The sequence below is a fragment of the Macaca thibetana genome, chromosome 16 (assembly GCF_024542745.1).
Source record: "Macaca thibetana thibetana isolate TM-01 chromosome 16, ASM2454274v1, whole genome shotgun sequence".
Lineage (NCBI taxonomy): Eukaryota > Metazoa > Chordata > Mammalia > Primates > Cercopithecidae > Macaca > Macaca thibetana.
The window spans coordinates 23,092,482-23,106,768 of NC_065593.1; the positions used below are offsets into that span (position 1 = coordinate 23,092,482).

At 50.5% G+C, this 14,287-nt stretch overlaps 3 protein-coding genes across 3 annotated transcripts in view; all 3 read right to left on the minus strand.

Moving 5' to 3' along the window:
* IFT20 (intraflagellar transport 20) overlaps nucleotides 1–14,287 on the minus strand; it is a 245,198-nt gene that overhangs the window by 71,067 nt on the left and 159,844 nt on the right. The gene's annotated exons all lie outside the window — the stretch shown is intronic.
* The window catches only part of POLDIP2 (DNA polymerase delta interacting protein 2), a 222,000-nt gene that overhangs the window by 51,317 nt on the left and 156,396 nt on the right, over nucleotides 1–14,287 (minus strand). The window lies entirely within an intron of this gene.
* On the minus strand, nucleotides 775–7,879 carry SLC46A1 (solute carrier family 46 member 1). The gene is made up of 5 exons (XM_050763212.1): nucleotides 7,559–7,879; nucleotides 6,289–7,141; nucleotides 3,932–4,015; nucleotides 2,318–2,474; nucleotides 775–1,454 (listed from the first exon to the last, which is right to left on the minus strand). The coding sequence occupies exons 1-5, from the start codon at nucleotides 7,784–7,786 to the stop codon at nucleotides 1,397–1,399; spliced, it is 1,380 nt and encodes a 459-aa protein (XP_050619169.1). The 5' UTR covers nucleotides 7,787–7,879; the 3' UTR covers nucleotides 775–1,396.

Sequence of the window (14,287 nt, forward strand, 5' to 3'; positions counted from 1 at the left end):
TGTTTGGTATACCCTCCACTGCTGTCCACAGCCCTGTGTGGCCTTCTGGTTGACCTCTGCCCGATCTTCTGTCTCTCTGGGGGAATCAGAGTCCAGCATCCAGCCCCAGACGGAACAGCTGAAGTCACAAGCCTCCCCTAAGCCAAGGCCAGTGTGCTCAGAGGTGACTGCCACCCGCACTAGGACAAACACAGCTCAGATCACCAGGTCAAACACCTAGGCCTGGCTTCTCCTGAGATAGAGGACTCAGAAGTGGCCTTTCCTCCAAAGCCTGCTCAGACACAGGTCTGTAGGGCCAGGGTGTTCTGCTCGGCTGGGCTGCAGCTGCTACCCCTCGGTTGGGGCTGAGTCAGCCAGATCCTCCCCCCACTTCTCCCCAAGGGCCAAGAACTGCTCAGGGACATTAAAGGTCAAAAGTCCAGCCACACCCATTCATCCTTTCCCCAGGCCCATGAAGAGAGGCATCTTATTGTAGAATGTATGAGGAGGTGGGAAAGATCTCAGAGCATCAGCTAAGTTTCCTAACTTGTCCATCCAAATGTGATTACCACGATTCAACAATTCGGGGCATCGCTGATCTAGCCCTTCCTAGTGGGGCTTGTTTAAGGTTGCACAGCAAGTCAGTACAAGCCCTGGCTGGCCCCACTTGGTATCAGTCCACCAAGCAGCTCAGGGCTCCTGCCCAGCCCAGCAGCTTCTGTTGTCTGACATATGGCAGGCAGATTGGCAGCAGGAAAACAGAGGGCCCCAAAGCCCAAGGCACCAGAAGGTTTGTTTCAGTTTGCTGAAGCTGATTTATAATGATTGGCACTCTTCAGCCCAGGGAGTGGGTAGGCCATAGCCAAGGATCAATTCCCCAACCACAGTGAAGGCAGCGCTCCTCCTCCGGAGATCACCAAGCCCCTCTCACCTCCCTCCCTCCTTCCCAAGGCTGGCACTAACCAGGTACCACATTCATTGTTAAGAAGTGGCTGGTGACTGCTACACGTGTCAGGAACCTGCCTGGGACTGTGCAGTTTGGGCTGGAAGGAGAGATGCCAGCCCTTGTGCTGCCTCTGGTCCCTGAAGTGTCACCTCCATCAGGACCTCTCCTCTGGTCTGGGGAGTTATAAGTGATGGATGGCAGAAAGGAAGAACTGACTCCTGTCCCGAATAGCTCCCCTGCCACCTGTCCTGCAGTGGGCCTGTGTGGGTTATGATTCTAGATCCTAGTCAGAGGCTGGCTCAGCTATGGATGGGGTAGTGCCTTGGTCTGTCTTGACCACCTCGTCCAAAGAGAGCACTGCCCTTAGAAAGGAGCTGCTGGTGCTGCTGTGGGCTGGGCTCCAGCTGTAGACCTTCAGTTGTTTGGTGTTCACTTTGCTCCTCTTGCCCTCTGTCTTCTGGTCCAGGCAGATCAGGGGCTCTGGGGAAACTGCTGGAACTCAGGGTGAGGAACAGCCTTTTCCAGCATCCTGTGAGAGACCAGAGAGAGGGTTTGGATTTCACATGGGGTACCCTCAAGGCCTGTCTGGAGAAGTGATGCAGGATTTACTTGGGTGGGCTGGTCCAGGTAGCTCTCCTGAACCTCCTCCTTCCCCAAGCTGAGAAGCTAAGAGCTGGAGGACAATGTCCAGGGACATGGCTCTGGAAAATAACTTTTCTTTTCTTTTTAAGAGACAGGGTCTTGCTCTGTTGTCCAGGCTAGAGGGCAGTGACACAATCATAGCTGACTGTACCCTTGAACTCCTGGGCTCAAGTGATCCTCCTGCCTCAGCCTCCTTAGTAGCTGGGACTACCGGTGCATACCACCATGCCTGGCTGATTTTTAAAATTTTTTATACAGACAAGGTCTTGCTATGTTGTCCAGGCTGATCTTGAATTCTTGGACTCAAGTGGTCCTCCTGCCTCAGCCTGCCACAGGATCGGGATTACAGGCAGGAGCCCCCACGCCCAGCCATGAAATATAATTCTTAATATCATACAGGAAAACGTTCAACTAGCTGACAAAGCTCTCTGGCCTTCCCTTTAACACAGTTCTGTTGCCATAGTTCCATCTATAAAATGGGAATGGAGGGAAATAGGGGAACTGGGAGAGAGAACACAGCCTTGCCAAGTAGCAATGTTAGCCTGATCCTTCCTCCACCTAGCTTGCCACCTTGCCCTTGGAAAATGGCTCCTGGAGGATTAGGCAGCCATGTGCAAGGAGAGGGGCAACCTGGGACAAGACACCCAGAGGGGGAGGATTCCAGGAATGAAGCTACCATTTCTGGTTGGGAGGAGGGCACTTTTATGAGAAAGGGCTCCATTATGAGCATGGGTCAGGGACCTGCATTACCCAATCAGAACGGCCGGGATGAGCAGGAGGCCAGCTCCCAGGAGGAAGGGGAACCCCTTCATAAAGTTCAGAGTGGCTGGGTAGAGTGAGTTGAAGATGCCGGAGGCCGTCAGCATGGCCAGGTTATTCACACAGGCCACAGCAGAAAAGAGAGCACCTGTGAAGAAATAAATACCATACTCCGGAGTCCGAAAGGGCCATGTTCAAATTCTGGCACCACCACCTCAGAGCTGTGTGACCGGAAGCAGTCACTTAACCTGTGTCTCCCCTTCCTCACCAGTAAATCCTGCTACATCATGTACTGTGACGAGGATTCAATAAGGTTGTATGTGGACAGCAGCTGGCACAGAGGGGCTACTAAATAAATGGCTGCTGTTAAATCCACACTAAAAGTACATGTGATCTGACAGAACCCAGCACATGAAAAAAAAAAAGTACATGTGATATTGTCTGATGAAAGCTTGATGGAAATGGCTTTTTTCTGGTTTATCTTCTTTGGAATCATCTGTTTGGGATTAACTGCAGGTCTGATCAGTTCCAATATTCATAGCTGTGTCACCACTGAATAGCTTTTTATCCTTTGGGTTCCTGTTCCTCCTTCTGCTAAATAAGGATAATACCTATTTCCTAGATTGTCAGCAACATTAAGTTCACATGGAAATCACCCATCACTGGGCCTGGCCCCCTGGAAGTAGCTAGTTAGTAAGGGCTGTTCTTTTCTCGTGTTTCCCTGACATCTCTGGGCACAAAGAAAGTGCTGGGGAAAAAAGTTTAGGTGAATGAATGAAGGCACATGGATTCTGGGGACACCAGAACCCACAGTGGGCTCTGTATGGCACCAGGGTCTCTGTCATCATCAGATCCTCATTCCAGGACAGATGGAGAAAGATGAATGTTTCCCGCCTGGGGCATGAAGACCCAGAGGCTGGAGAAGCTGTTCTGTGTAAATACTCCAGGAGAACCCACAGTTTACAAAATGTGCAACAACCCAACAGAGGTTGAGATTAAATTCTGTCACATCTAGAGGGGCCTGTGATGTCATCAAGAGCAAACCACTCACATCACAGATGAAGAAACAGGCCTATGGCAGGGCTCGGACTAAAACCCAGATCCTGAGACCAGCTGCTTTTAAACACAGACGTGAGTTTGCATCCTAGCTCCACCATTTACTGAGTAACCTTGGGTGAGCCGATTTAACCCCCTGGGCCTCTGTTTCTTCATCTGTCAACTGTGGAAAATGAAACCCATGTCACAAGGTTGTTCACTTCTGGGCTTGTACACGCTGACCCCAGAGAAATAGGGAACTCTGGCATCATCACACCCATCTTACAGACGGAAAAGCTGAGGTCTGCAGAGAGTAAATCCTCTGCTCTGGTTATCCAGAAAGAACATCATTGTGCTCTGCTGACTGCAAATCCCAACTCTGAGGTTTGAAAATCCAAGGCGGCATGATCCTCTGCCCGTCGTGGGCAATTTCACAGAAGTGTGTTTGTCTTGGCCACTTACTTCTCCAGGGTAAGAGGCGGGAAGGCAAGCTGTTCCCCCAGCCATGGCTGCCCATATCGGGCAGCACTGGGCATGAGGAACCAGATACAGGTGGGTCCTGACACTCACCCTGCTCTGTCTCTCTCACCAGCTTGGAGAGTTTAGCCCGGATGACAGGTGTGATGACTAATGACAGGAAGAGCAACCCATATCCTGTGGAGAAATAAACACTCATCAGGAAAATAGGGCTGGGGAAAGGGGTGTCCAAGGGAAAGGCAGCAGATCTCCTATCCATACTCTATATGGGGCTTAGGTTAGACCCAGGAAGAACTTCCTTGATGGTGAGGGTGGGGAGACAGTAGTCAAGGAGGAAGGGAGACTGCCCTTGTCTGGGCTTGGCCACCGTCTAGCTCTCATGAATGCTAATTCCCACTGATTGCTTTCTTGTCTGAACCTCTTGTGGTCACAGCAGACATCACCCATTCATTTGGCACTTAGTAGGGATATGGCAGGGCACAGAAAACAAGCATGAACTTTGGAGTCAGCCCTGAATTCAAAACCTGATGCCATTACATACTATCTGTGTGGCCTGGGGTACTTAACCTCTCTGAGCCTGACTCCGTGTATGAGGAAGATAATAAGGCCTTCATCACAGGATGGTTCTGAGTCATAGGAGGCTGAATAATGGTGCCCAATGGCATCAGGTTCATAGCCCTGGAACCTGTAAATACTACCTTATTTGGAAAATGGGTCTATGCAGGTGTGATGAAGTTAAGCCTCCTGAGAGGGTGGGGTTATCCTGGATTAGCAGGTTGGGCCCTAAATGCCATCACACATCTTTGTAAGAGGAAAGCAGATGGAGATTTGGCACCAACAGAATGGAGAAGGCACAAAGAGGAGGAGAGGCAATGTGAGCACAGAGGCAGAGACTGGTGATGGCCACCCCAAGCCAAGGAATGCCAGGAGCCCCAGAAGCTGAAAGAAAAGAGAAACACGTTCCCTCCTGGCGCCTTGCAAGGGAGCACTGCCTGCTGACTCCTTCCGTTCAGCCCAGTGGTACTGACTTTGGACTTCTGGCCTCCAGAACTGTGAGAGAATATATTTCTGTTGTGTTAAGCCCCCAAGTTTGTGGTATTTCATTACAGCAATCTCAGGGAACCAATACATAAGGTAAAAAGGTAACATCTATGAAGAGTACGGCATAGGGACACAGCAAAAGTGAGTTCCTTTTCCCTTTGCATTCAGTTACTTACAGGCTTCCTGTTTTCTTCATAACCATTTCTCTCCCTGTGTGATTGTTAACTCCTCAGCAAAACTGCAAACTCCTACAGGACAGTGGATCCTCCAAAGAAGGTATACGATGAGGCACCCAAGGCCCCTACCAGTGTCAAGCCCCTCAAATCCCACTCTGTTGAGACCTCCCCCTGACCCAGAGCAATGACAGCATCTTCATCATCTCTGCATCCCCCAGGGCCATCAGCAGGAGGGAAAGGCTCCCTTCTGCTTAATTGTCAGACAAGCAGTTGAGTTAAGAAATCTGTGATTATTGTATTGTTGACTATACACAGCACGTTTTAGGGCTCTATCAAAATAAATCTGTCCCTTTAAAAAAAGTTAACTAAAGCTGGGCACGGTGGCTCATGCCTGTAATCCCAACACTTTGGGAGGCTAAGACAGGCAGATCCTTGAGCTCAGGAATTAGAGACCAGGACTGGGCAACATGATGAGGACCCCATCTCTATAAAAAAATACAAAAATTAGCAAGGTGTGGTAATGTGCGCCAGTGGTACCAGCTACTAGAGAGACCAGGTTGGGAGAATCACTTGGGCCCAGGGGATGAGGCTGCAGTGAGCCGTGATCATGCCACTGCACTCTAGCCTGGGTGACAAAGTGAGACCCTGTCTAAATAAATCAATCAAATAAAAATTTTAAAAAGTTAACTTCCCCATTTACTGGCCTGTTGACCCTCTCCTACCAAAAAAAGAAAGGGAGGAAGTAAGGAGGGAAAGGACAAGGAGGAAGAGGAGAAGAGAAACTGAAACAGGAATTTCATATCTGTGGTCTGAGAAGACAGGTTTTTAAAAAACCCAAAGAAGCTGACCAAGGGTATTTGATTCTTATCAGAGAAGTGAGTACCAAGGCATTAATGGCATGGACTTTGTTTAAGAACATATGAATAGGCTGTGGGAGGCCAAGGGGTAAAGCAATTAGTGTATGAGCCACACTTTTGTCTTTTGCTCTAGATTACTAACAATATTAATGGTTGATAACGGTGGATTAATTACTTTAGCTACTGAAGGTCTGTATTTTCCATGTATCAAAGATGGCATTTTTGAGGGATTTCTTAGTTGTCTGTCCTCCGGTGCAGGCATAACAATGTTTCCAAAGACACAGGAATGAACCACATCTGGGGACAGTGAGTGGCTGGCCCCTGGTTCTTACCCAGTGCCTCTGGGACAAGCTGTCCCTGAGCCCACACACTTTACCTGTGAACATGAGAGGCGTAATGGTGGCAAAGGCAAAGACCACCATCCCCAGGATGTTGAAGGCCAGGCCGATCTCAGCCACCCAGGCATCGGCCAGGCAGTGCTGCAGGAGCTTCAGGACCAGCAGGCTGGTGAGGTAGGGGAGATGCTGAGCTGCAGAACCATAGCCGATTAGTTTGGAGTCCCAGCAGAGGGGTGTGCTCAGTTCATACAGGGTCAAGATGTCCTGGGCCCCAAAGTGCACAGTGATCACCACGAAGATGGCCAGTGAGTACAGGGCTAAATGCTTCCTGGACTTCTCTGGGGCTGGAGCCACATAGAGCTGGACAATGGATCGGTGGTGACGGAACGTGAAGAGCCGGGTGGACTTTGGCTCCTTTAAGGTCTCACCAAAGCAGAAAGCTGCGTAGAGTGTCATGGCTATCAGCAAGGCTAAGGCCAGCCAGAAGGGGTTGGCATAACCCTGGGCCCGGAGCCAGTGGCCCCCGAGGAGGCTTGCCAGCATCCCAGCCACCCCGATGCTGGCTTCCAGCAGGGCCATCCGAAAGGTGCGGCTGCGGCTGGAGCTGACATCTGCCACGGACGCAAAGCTAGCAGCCAGAAGGCCACCGAAGTCGCCCAGGAGGGCACAAAGGATGCGACCCAACACGAAGTAGCCGACATGGAGCTGTAGCTGCACCACAAAGACGGACACTAGGGCCTGGAGCAGCAGGCCCAGCGAGGCCAGCACTAGCAGCGGGCGGCGGCCCACACCGTCGCTCCAAGCTCCCAGCAGGGTGGACGAGAAGAGCCCCACCAGGAAGCCGCCCACGTTCATGTAGAGGGTCCAGTGGGAAGTAAGGGTCTCCACTTCCTGTAGGGGCACAATGACCAGGGTGCGGTTCCTCACTCTGGGTTGCCCAATCCCCGAATCCTCGCCATCCCGGGAGCTACAGGGACGAGGACTTTCTTTGGAGCCCTAAACCTCAGAGAATCTTAGCACAACTTTCAGAATCTGCCAGTGAAGAGGGGGAAGGACATGGACCAAGGCCCCATTCCCTTTCCTTTCCCCCGCTTTTGTTAACCTGCAAGGCCAGGCTTTAGCTCAACTTTTCACATTCCCCACGCTGAGGTTCTGGGTCAGGCCGCTTTGCTCTGATCCCGCCCACCATCCAAAATGCACCCTCCCTCCAGTTACCCCCTACTACCATTATGCAGGCCCCACCCCTCCGCTGCCGCCACGCTCCAGCCCAGGGCCTTCTCCCTGCCAGGCTCCTTGCCGCCCCGCTACCTGCATGGTAGGGTCCGCGCTGCGGTTGCTGCAGCCCCCCCTTTGGCGGGTGCCATTGTAGCCGAGGTCGGCACTGAAGCGGTGCCACAGATACTGCGTGGTGAGCGGGCCCTGCAGGACCAAGGCAAAGTTGGCGAGGAAGACCAGCGGCTCTACCGGGCCCCGGCACAGCACAGCAGCCGAGGGACGGGTGCGGGGCTTGTCCGGGGGACTCGCGCTCCCCTCCATGTGTGTGCGCAGCGGGGCTGTCGCCAGCCGGCCGGCGGGGAGCGCGCGCGACTGGCTGCCTGGGACTGGCGACGTGTGGCGCGGGGCTTGCCCTCTCTGCGCCTGCGCCCGGCGTCCCTCCTTAAATGTCCGGCGGGGAGGGGCCTGGGACCTGAGGCCACCGGACTCTCGCGGGGGTGCACCTGGCTGGGCGTGGGCCGGCGAGGGGCCCGGCACCCCCAGCCCGCGGGATGACCTCACCTGTGAAGTGTGCATAGACAGCGCCCTGCAGCCCTCCCTCCCGGCCCAGACACACCACAAATAACAAGAATATCAATAATTAACATGTATTGACCACTTACTATGTGCTGAGCACGGTATTAAACCCTTTTTGTGCGTTGGTCTCCCGATAACTCTACAGGCTAGCCAATATTAACCTTCGCTATCTACCGATGAGGAAACCAGGTCATCGGGTACTCAAGGCAGAGCTGGAAGTGCACATGACTCCTGATGCTGCTGATGTTCTGCGCTGTAACAGAGAGGCATCTGGAGAGGATCGGAGTGCGGCTGAACCCAGCTGCCTGGATTGGAACACCTAGGCTCTGCCACTACCTTGGGCATGCCACTTACCACCCGAGCCTGTTTTTTCATCTGTAAAATGAAGTTGCTAACAAAACTTGTCTCGAAAAGTTGTGGAAAAACAGTGTCTGGTATATTCAAAGTGCTCTTACTGATATTAACAGACTGTCACGTCTGGGAGTGGTGACTCACAGCTGTAATCCCAGCACTTTGGGAGGCTGAGGCTCATGGATCACTTGGGCTCAGGAGTTCGAGACCAACCTGGGCAACATGGTAAAACCCTGTCTCTACAAAAAATACACAAAAATTAGCCGGGAGTAGTAGCGGATGCCTGTAGTCCCAGCTACTCGGGAGGCTGAGGTGGGAGGATCGATTGAGCCCAGGAGGCAGAGGTTGCAGTGAGCTGAGATCTCGCCACTGCACTCCAGCCTGGGTGACAGAGCAAGACCCTGTCTCAAAAAATATAAAAATAAAAATAAAATAAAATAAAAACCAAACTGTCACTTGCTCCATTCCTGCCCTAGGATCTTTTCCTGAGAAACTAGTCTTGTTTCTGGGGTAAGGCAGGGCCTAGCTCTGCAGTTCCCTTAGAGGAGAAGATGGAGGAGGGCTGGGAGGCCCTTGGGTGTGAACGTATGCTCCTGGGTGGCTCCCATTATAGGAATTAGGCCAGAAGGCAGTCACCTGCTCTGCTGCTGAGGTCAGACCCTGTCTGGGCCTCTGTTTTATTGCCTGTAAAAAGGAACAGCATTACTTGCCTTACTCCCCTATCTTTCATTCATTCACCTCATTTACTGAGTGCCCCTTACGTTCCAGGCACTGTGCTGGGGGACTCCAGGACCACAACAGTAAAGGAAATAGACAAAGCCCTCACCAGTCCCATTAGTTTCTAGAATGGTGGGAGAGGGAAAATAATCAAAGAATCCTACTAATTGATATAAAATTCCAACCGTGGAAAATAGTTTCGAACTCCAAGGGTGCTAATTCAGGGGCTGGGGGTGGGAGGAGCAGAATCACGAAAGGCCACCTTCCCTGAGAACAGAGCAGCTGAGTGGTTTTCCGGAGGCAGGTCCTGACAGGCCTGATTCTTTGGAGGACGGATGGCTCCATTTCTGGCCACTGTAACTGTGCCTGGGCTTGTTGGAGCTTGTTAGCTACCCCACCTCCCGTGAGCCAGGAGTCTGAGACTCAGGATAAGTAGGTGCTGGCTAGATACTAGCCAACTGAATAACCTCCCCCTGCAAGCTGCCCCCCACCTGTGGTCCCCTAGAGAGAGGAAATTCCACATTAAACATTCAAGCCTCTAGATTGGCTCCCCTCTACTCCCACTGCTTCCAACTCCTCCCTACCACTTACACAAAAGCTTGGCCCAGTTAGGTCAGCTGCAGTGAGGGAGGGGTACTTGGCTAAATCCTTGGAATCATTTCTTAGATAAAGAACTAAGACGGCCGGGCGCGGTGGCTCAAGCCTGTAATCCCAGCACTTTGGGAGGCCGAGACGGGCGGATCACGAGGTCGGGAGATCGAGACCATCCTGGCTAACACGGTGAAACCCCGTCTCTACTAAAAAAATACAAAAAACTAGCTGGGCGAGGTGGCGGACGCCTGTAGTCCCAGCTACTCGGGAGGCTGAGGCAGGAGAATGGCGTGAACCCGGGAGGCGGAGCTTGCAGTGAGCTGAGATCCGGCCACTGCACTCCAGCCTGGGCGACAGAGCGAGACTCCGTCTCAAAAAAAAAAAAAAAAAAAAAAAAAAAAAACAACTAAGACTAGGAGAGGCCAAGGTCCCTCATCAGGGAATGGGACAGGGTGTGGCTCACCCAGAGCCAGAGCCTGCAGTACCCACTAGGGTAGAGGTCTTTTCTAACTCCTTGAAAACAACTGCAATCAGGTCACTGGCCTGCTCAAAACCATCCTGTGCTTTCCATTTCACTCAGTGACAGCCAAGTCCTTTTGAGGGCCCTAAGGCCAACTACTTCTTCTCTGTCCCTCTTCCCTGCTCTGTCCTCCTCACTCCCTGTGCTCCAGCCTTGCTGGCCTCCTGCCTTAGGGCCCTTACACTTGCCGTTCCTTCTACCTAGAATGCTCTTCTCCTAGATATCCACCTGGTCAGCTCCCTCACTTCCTTCAAGTCTCTGCTAAAATGTCACCTGACCCTCCTATATAAGCAACTTCCCTCCTTTCTTGTCTCCTGGCACTCCTTAATCCTTTACCCTGTTTCATTTTTTTCCTTAGTATTTATCACCATCTGAATTATAACTTTCTAGTTTCTGTTAGGCAGGAATCTAGACCCAACATGGCGGCGTTACCCGGCGTAGCAGGCCTTTTGTTAAAGACTCCCTTCACAATTGTACACACCCACAGACTTACATGTGTCAGAGTTCCGGCTGGGCAGTCACACTCCCCCATGACCTGCAGCTCACCTGCATTCCACAAGTTCGTAAACAGCAGTTTCGGTTGACAGTTTCCAAAGACCCCTTCCTCATGACCCTTACTCAACTGCTGCCCTAGTAGTTTCAAGACCCCCCAGGCCCTGTTTGCACAACCAGCTTCCCTACCTCTCAGGCTATAAGAAGCCCCTACCCTCCTCCCTCAGCGTGACTTCCTTGGCCAACGCTTTTGGACCCAGGAACCTCGCCCGCAAGCCCTCATAAAAGGCTATTCTTACAGCCATTTGCCTTGTGTCTTCGTTCCCGTTTCGGCTCCAGCCTCAGTTTACCTTTACAGTTTCTTTGTTGTCTGTCTCTCTTTACTAGAGGCTGTCATGCACGTCCGTGTGAAGAGACCACCAAACAGGCTTTGTGTGAGCAATAAAGCTTTTTAATCACCTGGGTGCAAGCAGGCTGAGTCCGAAAAGAGATTCAGCAAAGGGAGGTAAGTGTGGGGCCGTTTTATAGGATTTGGGTAGGTAAAGGAAAATTACAGTCAAAGGGGGGTTGTTCTCTGGTGGGCAGGAGTGGGAGTCACAAGGTGCTCAGTGGGGGAGCTTTTTGAGCCAGGATGAGCCAGGAAAAGGAATTTCACAAGATATCATCGGTTAAGGCAAGGACCGGCCATTTTCACTTTTTTTGTGGTGGAATGTCATCGGTTAAGGCCAGGCAGGGCATTTGCACTTCTTTTGTGATTCTTCAGTTACTTCAGGCCAGATGGGCCTATATGTGCAAGTCACAGGGGATGCGATGGCTTGGCTTGGGCTCAGAGGCCTGACATTCCTGTCTTCTTATATTAATAAGAAAAATAAAACAAAATAGTGTTGAACTGTTGGGGTGGCGAAAATTTTTTGGTGGTATGGAGAGAGAATGGGCGATGTTTCTCAGGGCTGCTTCAAGCGGGATTAGGGGCGACGTGGGAACCTAGAGTGGGAGAGATTAAGCTGAAGGAAGATTTTGTGGTAAGGGATGATATTGTGGGGTCGTTAGAAGAAACATTTGTCATATTGAACGACATACAAAACGGCCTGGATGCGGTTTTGTATGAATTGAAAAACTAAACGGAAGACACAAGGTAAGAGAAGGAGAAAAAACAGGTATTGAAGGACTAAGAATTGGGAGGACTCTAGGACATCTAATTAGAGAGTGCCCAAGGAGGTTCAGCATAGCCTTGCCAGCAAAGATTATTTATTTACTTTAAGAGGGAATTTAGAGTGGCGGTTTGGGATAGCACTAGGAGATATCAGCTGTGATGGCTTGGAGAAAGTGTAAACCGGCAGTGTAAACATGAGCAGGGCATTTATGAGTAGTTGAGAATAGGTGAATAGGAGTATGACTAGACAGAAGACAGTAGGGATGAAAGTTTTTGGGGTGCAGTCTAAGTTGGTCTGGTGTCTGGAATGAGACTGGGACCTAAGTGAGTGTCCACACAGGAGTTCAAATGGGCTGGAACCTGTAGCATTCCAAGGACAGGCCTGAATTCTGAGAAAGGAGAGTGGTAAAAGTAGTGTCTAGTCCTTCTTAAGTCGGTGACTGAGCTTGGTGAGGTGTGTTTTTAAAAGACTATTAGTCTGTTCTACCTTTCCTGAAGATTAAGGACGGTAAAGGATATAAAGGTTTCACTGAATACCAAGAGCCTGAGAAACTGCTTGGGTCATTTGACTATTAAAGGCTGGTCTGTTATCAGACTGTATAGAGGTAGGAAGGCCAAACCGAGGAATTATGTCTGAAATGACCGCGGTGGCCTTCTCAGACCCCATGGGAAAGGCCTCTACCCATTCAGTGAAAGTGTCTACACAGACTAAGAGATATTTTAGTTTTCTGACTCGGGGCATGTGAGTAAAGTCAATTTGCCAGTCCTGGGCAGGGGCAAATCCTCGAGCTTGATGTGTAGGAAAGGGAGGGGGCCTAAACAATCCCTGAGGGGTAGCAGAATAGCAGATGGAACACTGAGAAGTGATCTCCTTGAGGATAGATTTATAGGATGGAAAAGAAATGAGAGGTTCTAAGAGACGGGCTAGTGGCTTGTAACTTAGATGCAAGAGGTTATGAAATGACGACAGAATAGAATGGGCCTGTGAGGCTGGAAGGAGATATTTTCCTTGGTCAAAGAACCATTTGCCTTGTGTGGGAAGAGATTGATAGGTGGAAGTTTCAGCGGGGGAGTAGGTGGTAGTGGCCGATGTGAAGGAGGAAAACTGCCTTGAGGGATAGAAGTTGGAATGCTAGCTGCTTTTTTAACTAACTTATCGGCATAAGCATTCTCCTGAGCATTGGTTGGGTGAAGAAAATAGATTTTGGAAGTTATGAGAACTGTAGAGAGTTGAGCACAGTTTGTGATTTTTAGGACCTCTAACAGTATTAAAGCAGTGGCAGCCGCTGCGTGCAGACATGAGGGCTCAGCTAAAACAGTAACGTCATTCGGACAGAAAGGCTATAGGACGCGGTCCCAGCTCTTGTGTAAGAATTCTGACCGCACTAACCATGCCTAGGAATAAAAGGAGTTGTTTTGTAGAAGGGATTGGGGTTTGGGAGATTAGCCGGACACGATCAGCAGGGAGAGTAAGTGTGTATTTATGAGAATTATGCCGAGATAGGTAACAGATGAGGAAGAAATTTGGGCTTGACTGAAGTAATGGGGGCTGTCCGTGAGGCCTTGCAGCAGTACAGCCTAGGTAATTTGCTGAGCCTGATGGGTGTCAGGGTCAGTCTAAGTGAAAGCGAAGAGAGGCTGGGATGAAGGATGTGAAGGAATAGTAAAGAAAGTATGTTTGAGATCCAGAACAGAATAATGGGTTGTGGAAGGAGGTATTGAGGATAGGAGAGAATATGGGTTTGGCACTACGGGGTGGATAGGCAAGACAGTTTGGTTGATAAGGTGCAGATCTTGAACTAACATGTAAGCCTTGTCTGTTTTAGGACAGGTAAAATGGAGGAATTGTAAGGGGAGTTTACAGGCTTTAAAAGGCCATGCTGTAGCAAGCAAGTGATAACAGACTTTAATCCTTTTAAAGCGTGCTACGGGGTGGGATATTGGCGTTGAGTGGGGTGGGGTAAGGGTGATTGGGTTTAATGAGATGGTAAGGGGTGCATGATCAGTTGCCAAGGAGAAGTATCCTATACTTGTGGGTTAAGGTGGGGAGAGATACAAGAGGAGGATGCGAAGGAGGCTTTGAGCTGGGGGAAAAGGCAGCAATGAGGTGTGGCTGTAGCCTAGGAATAGTCAGGGAAGCAGATAATTTAGTTAAAATGTCTTGACCTAATAAGGGAGCTGGGCAGGTGGAGATAACTTAAAAGGAATGCATGAAAGAATGTTGTCCAAATTGGCACCAGAGTTGGGGAGTTTTAAGAGGTTTAGAAGCCTGGCCGTCAATACCCACAACAGTTATGGAGGCAAGTGACACAGGCCCTTGAAAAGAAGGTAATGTGGAGTGAGTAGCCTCCATATTGATTAAGAAGGGGACAGAGGTGCCTTCCACTGTAAGAGTTACCCAAAGCGTCTGTGATGGTCCAGG

Excerpts from the sequence above, each read along its gene's own strand:
- SLC46A1 (XM_050763212.1), bottom strand. The coding sequence starts at position 7,786 with ATGGAGGGGAGCGCGAGTCCCCCGGACAAGCCCCGCACCCGTCCCTCG. Across the intron at positions 7,142-7,558 it reads GCGCGGACCCTACCATGCAG|GAAGTGGAGACCCTTACTTC; the intron begins GTAGCGGGGCGG and ends GTGCCCCTACAG. Across the intron at positions 1,455-2,317 it reads ATCCCGGCCGTTCTGATTGG|GATGCTGGAAAAGGCTGTTC; the intron begins GTAATGCAGGTC and ends GGTCTCTCACAG.